We start from the raw sequence: 16,902 nt of genomic DNA, 5'->3' as shown, positions 1-16,902 counted from the left end.
TATCAAATTTAAAAATTATTTACTTCAGTGGCCTGAAACGAAAAATCACTGTTCTTTTAAAACACTAACTTAATTACACAGCCTTAATATAAAGATATAGGGATGAATGGAGTATTATTTCACAGAAATGAAAGATTAAGTTCCCCTAACAAAATGCAGGCTCTCCAGTGCCCCAAAGGGCATGCATTCCTGAAGAGGCACGCTCTCACTTTTTAGTTCAGTGAGCTGCACTGACACATACTGCTTCCAGTCTGCTATTTTACTCATATGCTTTTACATTTGAGCAAATCAAATAAAACAGCTCCTGCCAACCATTAAGAAAGACTGACAAATGCAGTGTTAATGATATCTTACAGCTTTTAAGAGCAAGAGAAGGATACAAGAAAAGCAAAAATTACATAGTAATTGGAAACAACGAATAAATTGTTCTTTCAATCTAAGTCATGTTTACTGGGGAAAAAACGGAGCTTTTTACATCAACACATTTAAACAGAAATTTGCTTTTGAAACACAATCTTTGTTTAAAAGGCACAGAAGGTCTTTATGTCCACCCCAAGAGCTAAATATAGTGAATGCTCCATGAACAATTACCTGAAAAAGAATTAATTTACTGCACACCAGTCAGCTCTAACCCTCCATGTACAGTAAAACTCTCTTAAGTGAAGGGAGAAAGAAAGAACCAAAATGCTTCCTGGACCAAAACCCTTCAATAGTCAACAACAAAACGGAAAGGTGACTTGGTCTGTAAATGATTAAAGTAGTGAAATGTCTCCTAAACAAATTCTGAACAAGGAGGCAACCTGTAAAGGAATATATTTACTGTATGCCAGAGCTGGAAAAAACCACCACTGTAATGGGTGTGCAAAAACTCTTCTGCTGTTGGGTTTACATTCACAGAAGAAAGGTTTCAGAGGTTAAGTTCAGGTCATACAACAAATGAAATTGTAACAAGCCAGCTGACATTGTATAATGTCTTCTTCCACTCAATCAATAGGCTACTGTTAGTCCTATTACCATAGAGATGGATTCTCCTTTCTGAAGGGTGTCTATTGTTTGACAAAACAGATTTGCCACTTGAACTGGGTTGTTCCCAAAGGACTTGTACCTTGTCAGTTATTTGTATTCAAAATAATGAAGTGTTTTCATATTAAAGTACATGTGAGCAATAATGCTGTTGGATTCTTTTTCAGGGAGAAAAAACTTTTCTGAAGGACTATATTAGTAAAATGACTCACATAGCCATTTTATTAATATTAGAGTTCTGATTCAAAGTGTCAGCAAGCGTGATGATTCATCAACTGTGTTATTAAATCAGAGTTGCATGCTAATGGACTCATCTAAAACTCACAGAATCCAGCACAGTAAGCAATAAAATCTATTCTTAAACTGGACAACTAAAGGAAAACTACTGTCTAAAACTATTTGGATTTGGAAGAAGTTTTTATATGATTTTTAAAAACAGTAACTTTCTGTGGAATGTCATCAACAGTATGTGAGAAAATATGAAAGGTTTAGAACACCAATTGTCTTACTTGCCTCAGTATGTGACAGTACACACACACACAATTCATAGCCCTGAAGTGCCTATCTTCAAGTTTATTGTGAAAATTAGTAATTCATGTCTTCAATGTTGAACAAGTTAAATTCCAAATTTCAACCCAGATATTTAAAAATCAAAAATCAATTTTTCTATTAATGGAAACTGACAGGTACTTAGTCACAGAAGATTCAGAAGAAATAGTTTTGATCAAAATTATTCCAATCTTTTAGAATAAATACCCATAACACTAGGCAACCCAGGCAAGGTCCTTATTTTAAATCTGACTATTAAAGGACTATAAATGAAAATATGTTAAGATTAAACAGAAACACATCAAGTGATAAGGATGAAATTTAGTACATTGTCAAAATTGTAATAGTTGATTCTGAACCCTTTCTACAAAAAGATTTAAAGGTAAATTTTAGAATTAGTATGTTAGCTTTTCCACTTCTATAAGTGATTCAAAAGAAATTTAGAATTTAAAGGACAATACGATGACTATTATATTAAAAATGCTAGTTGGCAAAATTAATATTGGTAATTGAATCTACTCAAATTATACTATATTTACATTAATTTTTTTAACTTAAGAAAAGCTTGCAAAAGCTGTTAGACACTGGGTTTTGTTTTTTTTCCTATTTTTCTACAAAGTACAATTTATATTTTTTTGGTGTCATCCTCTTAGGAACAGGTTTGGACCAAGTTAAGAATGGAGACAGAAACATCAAAGGCACAGGAATTCACCAATGTCCTAAATAGTGATCAATCTATTAAAAGCACAGTAGCTTCCAACTAGGTATGCCTCCATCACTCAAGTCAGTGGGATCTATTGTGTCTCCCTTGCCTAGGGCTATGGAGGGACAACGTGAAACCTCACTAAAACCACACCCCAAATGTGACAGCCTGATTTCCACAAGCATGCAGTTACGTTCGTATTTATAATATAATCAGCTCAAATCACACCCCAAATGTGACAGCCTGGTTTCCACAAGCATGCAGTTACGTTCGTATTTATAATATAATCAGGTCTCAGGACCAGCCAGAGAGGCAGCTGCCCATCTGCAGCACGGTGAGTAATTAAGTGAATTTACCATCTACAAAAGATAAGCTTTGTGTCACTGAGTTAAGTCAACCCACCCTCATCTTTGTAAAATGACAGTCCTCATTAGTCCTGCCTAACCAGAGAACTATGATGGCAGACAAGTGACACCTTCACCACTGCACTGTACAAAGCAGAGCCAACGGTGTAAACATCTGAGGGGTTATGAAATTCCCATATAAAAGTGAAATTATGTGACTTAGAGAAGCCACTTAAGCAACAAAAGATTTTATAGATGTAACTGGCCATGAGGAACCCACATTTCTAATTCTCAAAACTAACTAATCAGCTACTTTACCTGAAAACGGTGAAAAAAAGGAGTGAAGCAGCTACCGCTCCAAATAAGCCACAGAGAAGGTTGACTCTGTAGGCAATGGAACCGAATGGAAAGAGGGTGATTGCCAGGCTAGCCACCAGTGTGAACAAAGGATAGCCGGGAGGATGGGCAACCTATGGAGAAAGAAGCAATGGTCAGACGTTTCCATCTGGGAAGATGTGTCACACTGGCTTTAGCTGAAAACCTAGCCCTTTTCTCAGGCCAACATGAGGACTGTGCCTCGATGACTAAACGTCTCAACAGTGGCTTCCTGATGTAATATTGTGTCAATACAGCTGTGTTCTTAGTAGATCTGGTGTGTCTATCTTACAACACGTCACCTGAAGAGAGGGTGACATATTCCACCGCCAGACCTTAAGCAGTCTGTGCTCTAGGTTTACAATATGTTCGGGTCATTTAAAAGGTTACTGAAACCTGGCAGGTCCTGAAACATGCCTTGGTTAGAGTTGAAAGACCACACTGCTATCGGATTACCACCGTGCTGACAGTCATAAGGTCTTGACTAAAGGGATCACACACCATAATAAAGTTTATTAAATAATAAACTTATTAAAATTGTTAACCCGATTTATTCTCCACAGCTTATACAAAATTTGGGATGATAATAAGCCAGCTACTGTATATATAGTAAAGGCTTTGCTTTATAATTTCAGTTAATTGGATTTAAAACTTAAAGTAAATTGTCATGTACTGTACTTATAAGTTACTAAAAACTAGGGCTTGAAAATAAATTAATCTACTTTATTCCATGCTTAATTAAACTTTCTTAATTCCTAAAACTGTTAATGAGAGCATTGATTAAACAATAAAACTAATACTTACTCCAAGCTCATGTGCGGCTGTGATCAGTTCCCCTGTGAAAAAATAATGTAAAACCAATAATTACTATTACAGAATGACACTCCTCCAAAGTTTTCAAAATCCGGATGCTTGCATTGGGGTTTTGCATTAATTTGACTGGATAAAACTGTAAATCTGGGGAGATTTAACAGCATGAAATAGTCTAAGAGTACTTTCTCCCTTAGGTCTTATTAACAAACTATCTTCCATAGTTTTAAGTAACTGGTCAGTAAAAATACAGGTGAATTCTCATTAAAAAAAAAATCATTTTTCCTTTCTGAAAGTTCTATTTATTTGCAAATATACAAACACATTAGCAGAGCATGGATGTGATAAACTGTTCTCTCAAGAACATTGCATAGCTTATAAAGATGCAATCATTAAGAGGGGTGGCAACAGTTTGGGCCTGTTATCTTAGTACTTGGGAGGCAGAGGCAGGAAGATTAACATAAATCCAAGGTCAGCCTAGGAAACCTGGTGAGACTGCCTTTCCTACAACAACAACAACAAAAAAGATGCAGCTGTCTGACAAAGTGTGCAGATATTTGAGGTCTGAACACTGTCTGTCATATGTGCCATGTTACCCAACACTGGCATCTGGATACCTTGTCTACAGTACGTTAAGTATATTTAAACAATCTGCATTGTTTTGGTAAACTCTCCCATAATATAATGTTTTAGAGCAATATATCATTATACTCTTTACACGTAGCTCCTCACTGCTAGCCATTCTTTCTAAGTTTACAGAACAGCAAATAATCTGACGTCTGTTACTGTAACTATAGCACGTCTGACTCAGGTCTCACCTCAGCAGCACAGTGAAACATTAGCCTGGAATATTGACGTGTGGTTACTTCTGCTTATTAGGAAAGGCACTAGTGTGCATGTTCTGTTCCTCAACAGGTATCAACTCTCCGTTTAATTTCTACTGTCCTACTTATAAGAGTAGACCTCTACCTTCCTTGGCCTGGACTACAGCTAGACTTGACTGATCTACTTTAATGTATCTCTGTTCTAAAACTATTCTTGACTGCAAAACCCTTCCCCCAATTTATGCAAAACCAAGAAGCTGGAGCCTATCCTTAGTCTAGCATTTCTCAACGGCTACTGTTACTAAATTCAGCTATCTTAGCAATAAAGTCATTTCTAGTCAGGCAGGTCTCCTTGGCAGCCTTGTTTCCACTACCTATACTCCCCAAATCTGAATGCCAGCATTGGGGGGGGGCTTTTCACACCTCCACCACTCATCCCTTCAGGAATATTTCTCCACCTTTCTTCCCTAAACCTGTCAAGGCCTAGTTCAATTGCCACTTAGGAATAACACCTTTCCTTACACAGCCCTAGCCCCCTCTATAGTTAATCATTTCCTCTCCTCCACAGAACATGTCTCAATTATTTATATTTAGCATTTGCCATATAGGATTATATTCTAGCTAGTTGTTTTTCATGTCTCTCTCTCACTAAGTCTAAAATCATCAGTCATTTTAGGATCCTGCCAAGAAAACACCACCTGTCCCATTTCTGGCCACCCACAAAGAATCAACAACAAATCCTCCACACATAAGAGGGTGGTGGAGACATACCACTGTCATCCTTACTACTCAGAAACCCTTTTTTCCAGTGAATGACTGCTTCACAGAAGCCCCCTTGAGTAACCAGACACATACTGCTCTCTTAGGTCAATGACTGATACCGGCATCTCAGAAACTCAATTATTTTTCATATTGTGAATGCTTCTTTTAGAGAAATTGTTTATACTTGAAAAATGTTTATTAACTGCTTCCTTTGAAACTACTCAGAGACAGGATCTTACAATTTTACTCCATGTTTTAGCTCACCTTTGGTCTATTTTTTGCTTTTACCTGAGGTACAAAGTATACTAAGTTCCAGCTCCCAAGACCATCATTCTCTCCCATCCGGAGTGTATTCAAACTATACTTTAATACTGCCTCTTGCCAAAAGAAAAATAAATAAATCTGCATTTTTACCCCTAAACTTCCATTGTTATAAGGACAAACCTGGAATCTGACAAATTTCTATCAATTATTGGCAATGTTCAATCCAAACAAAAATATGCCACTGTTCGAAATCTATAATGTATCCATAGTCAAGAGCAAAGGGAATGCTCTTAAAGTGAATGTAAAAAAGAGGAAGGCAAAAGTAAATACTAAACGCAGTGTCTCCCAAGTTCTTGCTTTCTCCTAGCTCTTAATAGTATAGTTCCCTTACTTGTATCAGAACTAAACTTTGTGAAGATCTTCCGACATTTCCATTCAAACTTGCCGGGAAATTTTTAAGTATATTTGAGTTTGAGATACATAACTTTGTTGTGCCAGACACAAACTAGTAGCAAGTCCAGAGCTATCTGTAGATGCTTCAAGTGTACATATGCCCATATATCGTCCATTAAAATCACTATATTTAACGTTTAAATCTATCTGTAAGTTAATTCTTTCTCTCAAGGACCATGAGAACTGTCCATGAACAAATATGCATGTAAAGAGTGGGGGAAAAAAAAAAAAACTGGCAAGGCCACACAATGTGGCGGATCTATTGAGTAAAACTTAAGACGTATCAGAGAGAGTACATGCTTTATTTGGTTTTGAGATGTATTCTGTTTATTGACAGAATATACATTTTATAAACATTCAAGTACATTCAACACAGAAACAACATGACCAAAGATAAACATAAACAAAATTTCCACATTGGCATACAGTTGAAAATAGCTCATTGATGATTCCTAAAAATGATGATAAAAAATCAGAAGCAACCAAGCAGTATCATTCAGCATCCAACTAAACAAATCAGAATATGTAAGAAGTCTGGTAATTCAGATGAATACACAACTTTATTCTCTTGGTGACACATGAAATATGCGCAACAATTTAAAAAGATTATCACTATGTGTGATGGAGAATTTAACAATGTCCCAAAATTCTTTTGAGCAGGCATTAGGAGAGTTTGAAAGCCAATCTGTGTAGGTTCTTAGTGGATGGCCCTGACTCACTGTGACTTTGGCTAGCCTTACTTCACTCACCTCCAAAAGAGAACAACACCTACCTCCTAGGGCAGTTAGAAGGGCAAAAATCCATTAGAACAATGAGTGGCATATAGTAAATGCAGTGTTAGTATGCTTCTCATCCCACATTTGTGGCTCTAACAACCATACGTTGTTGTAGATATCTTTTAATGGGTACAGAGCTAGCTAACCTCTCAATAATACTAATACCAAACCTCTTGCTACCTTAAAACTACTTCACTATTTAAGATTAATCTTGGGAAGTTGGTAACTCCATTCCCAAACACCATCCCCGGTAACTGCTCAGCAGAACCGGAAAGATGACCTGAAAATGGAGCATCAAGGCTCATTCAACTGTCGGGCAATCCAGTCATGGTAATCCCCAACTCCTGGCTTTCTTGCCATATAATCCTCTCCCCTTTGAACTGGTCTAGATTTACCGACTCCCTCAAATAAAACAGGGCAGTGGCATATCACTTCCTGGATTAGGTTTCAAAAATGACAGACAGAAAAGAATGTCAGGAGTGCTCTATGTCTTTCTTTTGACAGGAATTAGCTATCTTATTGAGAGCCACACAGCAAAGAATCAACTGGGTTTGGAAAAAGATGCCCCCCAAATAGGGCCAAGAGGTCTGCAACTCCAGCCCACATCTTAGTGACCCAGCTAAATTGCACTGAGAGCTACTGATCCACTGACTAGGAGATGATAAACGTTCCTGCTTCAGCCACCAAATCTGGGTGAACGTTTGATGTAGTGAAATGATAAGCAGTTTATGGGTTCTTCAGGAAATAGTTTCATTATGTTGTTACAGCACCATCCTGAAACACACTGCTGGTTATTTTGAGGTTGTTACTGGTCACTTGATCTGACTATAAAAGAAACCAGGAATTTCGTTTCTAGATTCAAATATGTAACAATTATTCCCATCTTTATCTGTGCGAGACATGCTCCCCCACCACACACACACACACACACACACACACACACACAGAGAGAGAGAGAGAGAGAGAGAGAGAGAGAGAGAGAGAGAGAGAGAGAGAGAGAGAGAGATGCTTCAAGCTGCTCCGGTCCCCATTTTAAGAGTTTCCCTCTTAATAGTCAGGTTCTAAGTGCTATCACTTCAAGGAAAGCTTTTCCTGGTCTTCTGAAGGATCCACTGCTCATTGCCACTCTGAACTACATTCCCTTAGTGCCTCCGTAAACGACCACCACTTAAAATGTAATTTATTTAGGAACTCGTTGTGTCGTGTCTACGCACACTAGAACGCTCTAGGTATTTGTTCACTGTCAGTCTTTTCGTCTGCAATACTGTAAGGGCTCGATAGGTACCATTTATGAACCAAAAAGGATCGCAAAGTGAAAATGATCGGCGGTAAATGGACAGGTGGTTAAATTTCATCAGCTGGAAGCCACAGAAGAAGGACAGCTCGCGCATACAGAGGCCAGAGATCCAGAAACCGAAAGAGGGCTAGTTCTAGAACTCGGAGCCCTGCACTGGGCTCCCGCGATGGGGGACGCCCGGGGACAGGGGGCCCGGGAGGAGGGCGGCCTGCGAGTACTTTACCCGAGTCTCCCCCCGGCAGCGAGCGGGGCAGCGTGAGGGTGAACACGGCAGCCACGCCGGCGAACACGGCCACGCTGCCGCGGAGGCCCCCGGAGCGGCTCGGCCGGGCTCGGGCTGCCGAGTCCCCGCCGTCGCCATGGAGACCCATGGGCCCGGACGCGCGCCAGCTCGCCGCGGCGCACACTTCCCGCGGCTCGAACCTTCCCGGCCGAGAGGCGCGCGCAGCCCGCAGCGGCTTCCGGCTTCACAAGGCGGAGCGCACCATGTCTTTGGCCGCCTGTCGGGGGACGAGGAAATAGCTGATGCGCCCCGGCACGGCCTAGGAGTTCTCTAGGGGACACCACGCGTGGCAGTGTGCTCATTTAAATGAGACGCCTGAAGTAGTTAATCGCAAGGGAGCATAATTCCCTATTACAACAAGCCTGGGGCAGGCCGACTGACCCTACGTGGTATCTTTCTCTCCCTTCGGCACTGACTTGGTCAGTTCCAACAGAGAAGGAAGCGAAGACGAAAATGGCGAGCCAGAAAACGCTGCTCTGCCCCCTATGGCCTGGAGTGGAGCTGCACAAAAGAGTCCACTAGGAACCCAACAAACTACTTGCTAGTTTTTCATTTGGACACATTGATTGCAGCTATGTTTTTATAACAATTTGCCTCATTAAAATCAATGTAAATCCATATGGTAACTATTAGTTCACTAATCTTAAGATATTAAAATGTGCTAATTTGTCTTGTTTTCATATGAGAACTTGGTAGCTGAGTTCTCATATGAATACTTGAGTTCTGGACCTAAGAAAGTAATTCTTCATAATAAAAGTGTCTCCTATTTAAATAAAGAGGAATGTTTTGTTGGAGATTTGCTCTAAAGGTGGGAAATGAAATGGAGACACTACGTAAATAATGCAAATGAAATACAAAAAGAGATGGGCAGCTGTGCAGCACACTGCTGGGAAGGGAACCTAGCATTCTGCCACCAAGTTGTTTTCCTAGCCCTTAGTAAACGTTTGTAAGCTTACAGTTTGCATTATTATAGCAATTATTCAGACTGGGGGTGGGGGATGGCAGGTGGCAGGAAGGCAAGTAACCTCCCTAGAAAGTTTTTCAAAATACACCAAAAAAAAAAAAAAAAAAAAAAAAAAAAAAAAGAGCAATATTCTCAACAGTGCTACATGCTGTCTGACAGGAACAAAGTGTCCCAACTGTAGAGCTGATTGGCAGTAACTGTGGCCATCTCTAGTCTTTTCCTGGTGTTTATAAAATGCTGTGTCACCTGAGCTCCTGGGACACAGAGGTGGTGTGGTATACTTTCCTATTGCGGTGAGAAAACACTGGTCGAGGACACCTATAGAAGGAACAGTTTATTAGGAATGACAGTTGAAGAGGGATGAGTTTGTCACAGCAGGGAGATGTGGCAGCAAGCAGCAGCATGGAGGCAAGAGCAAAACAGGAGTGTTCCACTGGCTCTGTATATGGGGACAGTATATGGCAATTGACGTTTCAACTCCATCCGAGCAGGGAAACAAAGCAAACTCAAAATGGTGGGCATCTTTGAACTCTCCAAGTCCTCCTCCAAGGTCTCCTTCCTAAACCTCTTCTAAAAGTGCCATTAACTGGATACTAAATATTCAAATTGGGACATCTCATTTAAACCACCATATGTGATATACTGCTTGGTCAATGGTTCTCAGTCATTTCAGTATCATAAAACTGGCTGCATGTGTAGCCCTTGTCCCAGTTTGTACAGGGCTGCACCTTACGTTTCCTCTCAACAGAACAACAGACAGCGATGGCCATCCTCTTTTGACATTACATCGTGGAAGACTGTGTTTTCAGCCTGCTTTCACGCCACTACTTCTTGTTCTTTCCAACAAAGCCAATCACTACGTTGTAAATTGCTCTTTGGAAAGGTCTACATGGTGATAAAATGAGAGCCCCTCCAGCCATCATCCAGTGAGTAACCCAAGCTCCTGGTTCATTAAACTTCAAAGAAGTAAACCCAGCCAATTCCATATGAAGGAGCTAGAAAATGGATCTTTCCCCCATGTTAGCCTTGCAAGAAGTACAACACATGGAGACCTTCTCTGCAGCCCGTGAAAGACCTTGAATCTCAAGACCCAACTAATGATCATCCTGATTAGTGTCCAGAGGAAGTTCTATTTCTTTTCTGAAAGAGCATATCAATGAAGAATCCAAGCAGGTCCAGGTCCAAGCACACACTTTATGGTGCTATATTTTTTTTTTTATGATCTAATAAACCTTTCCTGGAGATCAGAATGCAAACTAGCCACAGCCATGGAACCTGGGCTTTGGATCCTCTAAAGAGAAACAAATGCTTCTAATCACTGAGCAATCTCCACAATCCCTTCATTCACTCTTTTTTAAAAGAGTGTTCCAGGAATGCCATTGCATGATTCTTCTATATTTCTTTGTCCTTGATTGAATGAGTGACATGCCTTTCCTAGAAGCAAAGATGATGGGAAATATATCTTTCAAGTAGATAGATTGTCCAGGCTCTCTCTCCAGTGTGTGTGTGTGTGTGTGTGTGTGTGTGTGTGTGTGTGTGTGTGTCCCCGTGTCTGTATATGTGGAGATAAGAGCTCAATGTTGGATGTCTTCCACTATGGTTCCACCTTGTGTTTTTGTTTTTTGTTGTTGGTTGGTTGGTTGGTTTGGGATTTTGTTGTTGTTTTGAGAAACTGATTTTCCAGTGAGCCCACAGAATCCAACTATCTCTGTCTCCCACCCCATGCCCACACTAGTTCTGGACTTACAAGTGCCATCACCATGCATGGATTTTACATGGGTGCTGGAGATCCTGACTCAGGACCTCAATCTTGCACAGCAAGCAGCTTACCCACTGACTCATCTTCTCAGCCAGTGTCTAACACACTGTCCTATTGTTGTGAAGAGATGCCATGACCACGGTCACTTTTATAAAAAGAAAGCATTTAATTATGAGTGTGCTTGTAGTTCCAGAGGGTTTGTCCATTATTATCATTGTGGGGGAGCATGGTTGCTTGCAAGCAGGTGCTGAACCAGTAGCTGAGAGCTTCACATTCTTAGCCAGAGGTAGGCAAAGAGAGTGAGACACTGGACTGGGCAAAAGCCTACCCCCAGTGACACACCTCCTTGAGCAAGGACAAATCTCCTCCAACAAGGACACACATCCTAATCCTTCAAACAGTTGACCAACTAGGGCCCAAGTATGCAAATGTTTGAACCTATGAAGACCATTCTTATTCAAACCAGTACACCCCAGATTCTCTTACAAAGAGTAAAGGGAGGTACATGATGGGAGTCAACTGGCAAGCCCTTCATAATTAGATTTGGTAACCTGTGCACATTTGAACCTTAGATAGTCAAGGGTTCAGTTTCAGTTGAGTGGTAGGTATACAAACCTGGTACCAGTGGGTTAAGAAATAGAAGATTTGAAAATAGAATACATTTGTTAGAAGTTTAATGAAAATGGAAGAAGCATGGACATTTACTGAAGTGCTAGGTGAGGTTCATTTTGTTTTGACTTGTAGTGTAAAGGAATATCTAGGAAAGAGAGAATGTTAGGGATGAAGCCAAGGAAAACTGAAGTGGGTTGAATTTAGGAGGAGAGGAGGGGCTGTGCTGGCACAGGCCTTTAATCCCAGCTCTTTGGAGGCAGAGGCAGGCTGATCTCTGTGAATTAGGGCTTGCAAGGTCTACAACTTGAGTTCCATGAGTTCCAGGACAGCCAGGGCTGTTACACAGAGATAAAAACCATACCTTTAAAAAATATGAGTTAGTGAGTGAGTGAGAGATAGATAGATAGATAGATAGATAGATAGACAGACAGACAGACAGATAGATAGAACTTTAGCTTACACGTGGCAGTTGGGTTTCATTCAAGGGTAGGCCATAATATACACAAGGACATTACTGTTAATGCTCTACTTCATCCCACTGGGATTATAGGCCACTATAATAAAAACTACAAAATAGAAAAATATGCAAATCACAGGGTTAAACAAAGAATCAGTGTTAGCAGGATGAATGTATTATGAGTTTTTTTTTTTTTTCAAATCATTGATGCAACTATGGGAACTGACTAAGCAGATTTGGAACCCATAGGAAAGGCCATCAGAGAATGCAGGCTACACTCCAGGTTGAGTGAAAGCTTGCTGAACAATTGAAATATTAGAGATTTTAGCTAAATCCAAGTTGTCATATCCAATAGCACCATGGGAGCCACAAGCGTTTGAGGTAGAAACAGCCTCAGACTGAGGGAAAGTCACTCCAGAGTAACTCTTTATTCAAAATGCTTAGGGTCACAGACTCTGGACTCTAGAGAGGTGACTCAGCAGTTAAAACACTTGCCACTCTTATAGAGGACCTGTGACAGATTCCCAGCACCAACATCGGGCAGCTCACAACTGCCTGTGACTCTAGCTTCCCGGAGGGGGTAAGAGGGAGGGAGGCTCCTTCCTGGCCTGCATGGACAGCTGCACTCACCACCTACACATGCCCACACACAGGCAAAGTAGAGTGTAATTGAAAAGAAAATCTTTCATTTTAAAGCCTAAAAAAAAAAAAAAAAAAAAAAAAAAAAAAAAAAAGAAAGAAAGAAAAGAAAAATGCTTAAGATCGAAGTATTCAACACTTCAGAGTGTTTTTCTTAATTTGGGGGTATTTATATAGACTCCACTAGTTGAGTAACCCTAGTATAAAAATCTAAAAATGCTCTAAAATCCAAAGCCTTTTTTTTCTCCTTCACAGAATCCATGTAGCCTGACTTGTTCTCAAACCCGTGACCTTCTTGCCTAAGCACCCTGAATTTTGAGATTAAAAGCACTCTCCACTATGCCCAAACGTTTTTTAGCACCTTGCTGGTACACAGTCTTTTCTGGTTTTAGAGCATTTCCCAATTTGGATTTGGAGGTGATCAATTTGTACATGGCACAAAGCTTCTTTGGTGTCCCAAATGTGACGCCAAGTGTCTTGAAAGTCAAATAGGCCATAGGAGCTGACTCTTAGTTCCCCAGAAAAAGACTTTTCTCTGGCACTTACATAAGGTATTAAAATCCCAGGGTGGGAGGGGGGTCATTGGCTGCTTATTCCTATTGGACATCCATGGCTACCTAGGCCTTTACTGCTCCCTCTCTAACTGGAAGGGGTAGAAATGGCCCTCCCCTTTTTCTTGTGGCATCTACTAGCAACACATTGTGGGTGAGGCAAAGGTGGGGGGGCTTTTTGTGGGATGGATCCTGATCTTTTAGGCATCTCTGATTTCATTCATCAGGGAGGGAGAGAGGTCTTCCATTACCACTGTGTAGGGACAGAAGTCTAGGAAGTGGTCTCCAATGATGCCATAAAAATTAAGGGCCTCATTTATTTCCTAAGGAGAACAAAACAGCCTTCTTTGGTACCATTCTGCTGGTTATATTGCTGACTCCCCACTCAGCCCCTGTTCCAGCTTTTGCTGTAATTTTAGGTTATAGTGTGGTGGACTGGCAACCCCTCTAGCAATCAGTCTTAGGAAAATAAAGCAAAAACAAACAAACAAACAAACAAAAACAACAAAAAACAACCCCCAAAACTCCCCAGGATCTCACTACTGTCATTCTTCCAGTGCAAAGCTGTCAGTTTTTCATCTTTCCTGCACCTGTCAAGGAAGTGTTAATGTCCATCTCGTGTACAGTGTCAGATACTCACTTGGACTCACTAAGCAGAACAGAGAAAAATGTGTGCTTATCTCCTATCTGGAAGCAGAAGTTGCTTCCCTTTGTTTCATTCTCTCCAAGCATTAAGGAGTTGCTTTACAGGGGCTAGAGAGATGGCCCAGTGGGTAAAGATACACATATGGAGCAGGATGCAGTAGAGTAGTGAAGTGAATCTGCAACCCAAGCATTTCCACACAGAGATGGAGACAGAAGCGGGACCACCATCCCTGGAGTTCACAGCACAGCAGAACAAACACATAAACAAAAGACACAGACAGAACTGACTTAAAAATGCTGTCCTCTGACCTCCATATGTGTATCCTGCATTCCAGGCAAGGTGTGCACACACACACACACACACACACACACACTTTTTATAAAAAAAAGAACAGCTTTGCAGATATCAATGCACTGAATTTCAACAAAAACTCAAAATCTAGTCATTTCCAGTCCCAACTGTTACAAAGTAAATATATCTTTATCTCCCTAACACCGATGATACTTCATATTAAAAGCTTTAGATTGTAAATTAGATGTAACATGAAAAATAAGAGACCCAGACACAGAAACTGTGGTTTAAGCATCAAGCTGAAGATCAGAAAAGCAAAGCAGCCAGCCACTAGCTCTTAATCTACCTCAGACTGAAATGGCAATCCTGTCTCCAGGAATCCTCAGGGGTAAAATGCTTTCAGTTTCTGTCTCCACCTCCCTAGTACTGGGATTAGAGGCGGGTGATTCCAGGTGCTGAGATCACCTTTGTGGGAGCTGTTTCTTTTAGGACTAGATCAATTTTGTGTAGTCAGTATGGCCTTGAACTAACAGAGATCTGTCTGCCTCTTAATCCTGAGTTCTGGGAGTAAAGGTGCCTAACTCTATGGCTGCTGGGATTAAAGGTGTGTATCACCATTGCCTGACTTCTATAGCTTGTGGTTGGCTTTGCACCCTGAACCCCCAGGCAAGCTTTATTAAATCATAAATAATATATCACCACAATTATATATCTGGAATATTCTTGCATAAACCTTCAACAATAGATTAATGCACGAGACACAAGCATCCCTGTCACTTTTCAGAAAAATATCTGAAATTCAAACAAAGAATTTGAAAAATAAAGCCTAGTTTTCACCTTTTTAATTCTCAGAGGAACTAGTACCTGTAAACTATAAGTAATAAAGGAAATTGGTATAACATTTGAGAGATCAACTTAGCTATGCTTATCAAAAATATGTAAACACAATAATGTAATTATATCTAGAATTGTCAGTGAGCATACAAAAATGGTGATCAGAGAGATGCAAATTAAAAACAACAATGACATACTGTGTACCTACTGGTTTGCAAAAATCAAAGCCTGTAAATATGTAATGCTGCTAAGTGTAGGGAACAGCAGATACTAGAGATGTGAATTGATGCAAGCACTTTAGAAAATTGACTTTTTTTCTGACAGAGATGAAGCTGTACTAAGCCTACAATCTAGGTATGACAAGCGAGGCTCTTAGCTAGAGAAGTCAGGAGACAGATGCAAGTATCTATAGCATTGCTGTTCATAGATGCCAAACAGGAACAACCTCAATCTGCTATGGACATAGAACAGATACATTCTTATAGCGAATACACAATGCAATGGTATACAACAACAACAACAACAACAACAACAACAAAAAAGCCCACCAGTCAAAATGAGGAGAAAGATGAAAACACAGTTTTCCAAGAAGAATGCAGGGAAAGACACCACTGGAATCATGTAGATATGCTCAGTGCTACCCCAGCATGTCCACTGAGCATGCTAGGACTATGCTGTTATCACTGAAGACAAAGTGGAGGTCTTCTCCCAGGAACTAGGGACAAGGACAGCAGACATTCAAGCCAAACCTTTTCCTTCTGGGTAATGTATTGGCATTGGGGAATCTCAGCTCCTGAGATGGTGATTGAGATGGATCAAAAGACTGAGAAGTAATAGGTGGTTAAAAAAAGGAAAAAGACAATGTCAACAAAAACTAACTTCAGCCTTGCTTGCATATTTCTCACTCTCTCTCCAAAGGGGTCAGTTCTATCCATTCACTCTACATTCACATGGTGGGGCTATTGTGAGTTTAAAAACGTTATAAAAGCAAAACACTTGGTGCCTGAAAATATAGCTTGTAGATGGAGGGAAACAACAACTCCTTCCACCTTACTAGAGCAACGTGAAGCTAATTCAGTGACCAAAAAAGGAAGTTGCTGATAATATTGACACATGTGACTGCTGAGGCAAAAACCTTTCAGTTCTGCGGTAATCAATCGATATGCATAACTCAAGCTAACCAAGATCGTTAGAAGATGCATCTGTAATTAGAGGGAGAGACTCTTCTTGACCACTGTGAAAGACCCTGCATTCTTGTAGCACTAGAGCATACTCTAGTGGAGACAGGGAAAGCAGTAACCCCCAAATTGCACTGCTCCTCCATGACTGGAGAGCCCTAGGAAGTATAAACCCCTGATGGGCAAAGGTCAGGTGGGCTTGTTTCAAAAGAAGACCAGAGGAAACCAACAGATCATTTCGAGACAACTCCCCACCTTAGAATAAGGAATCCCCAAGCCCCACAGTCCTTAAAGAACGAGGCAAATTCGCTCCTACCCTTTGCTCAATACGAAGAGCAAACAAATAAGAATTATTACATATCTTTCCACAATCTAAAACAACACGCTACATAGTGAGGTTTCAGGAAAGCTTCGCTTTTGCTTTTCTTCTTAAATTCAGATTTCCTCTTTGGAAATTCTTTAAAGAAGGGAGAGGGAGGAGATAGGAGGTATAATACGAAAAGCAAAC

The 16,902-nt window shown here is 40.5% G+C and overlaps 1 protein-coding gene across 1 annotated transcript in view; it reads right to left on the bottom strand.

The window, feature by feature from the left end:
• Positions 1 to 8,631, bottom strand: part of Tmem260 (transmembrane protein 260) — a 61,566-nt gene extending 52,935 nt beyond the window's left edge. Inside the window, exons 1-3 of the mRNA XM_051177099.1 lie at positions 8,404 to 8,631; positions 3,799 to 3,830; positions 2,938 to 3,089 (exon numbers count right to left, since the gene is read on the bottom strand). Coding sequence (XP_051033056.1) covers positions 2,938 to 3,089; positions 3,799 to 3,830; positions 8,404 to 8,551 — 332 coding nt within the window. The 5' untranslated portion in view covers positions 8,552 to 8,631. The remainder of the gene's footprint in view (positions 1 to 2,937; positions 3,090 to 3,798; positions 3,831 to 8,403) is intronic.
• Between the last annotated feature and the right edge of the window lie 8,271 nt (positions 8,632 to 16,902).

This window comes from Phodopus roborovskii, unplaced genomic scaffold, assembly GCF_943737965.1.
Source record: "Phodopus roborovskii unplaced genomic scaffold, PHOROB, whole genome shotgun sequence".
Taxonomy (NCBI): Eukaryota; Metazoa; Chordata; class Mammalia; order Rodentia; family Cricetidae; genus Phodopus; species Phodopus roborovskii.
This window is presented reverse-complemented; position numbering and strand designations above follow the sequence as displayed.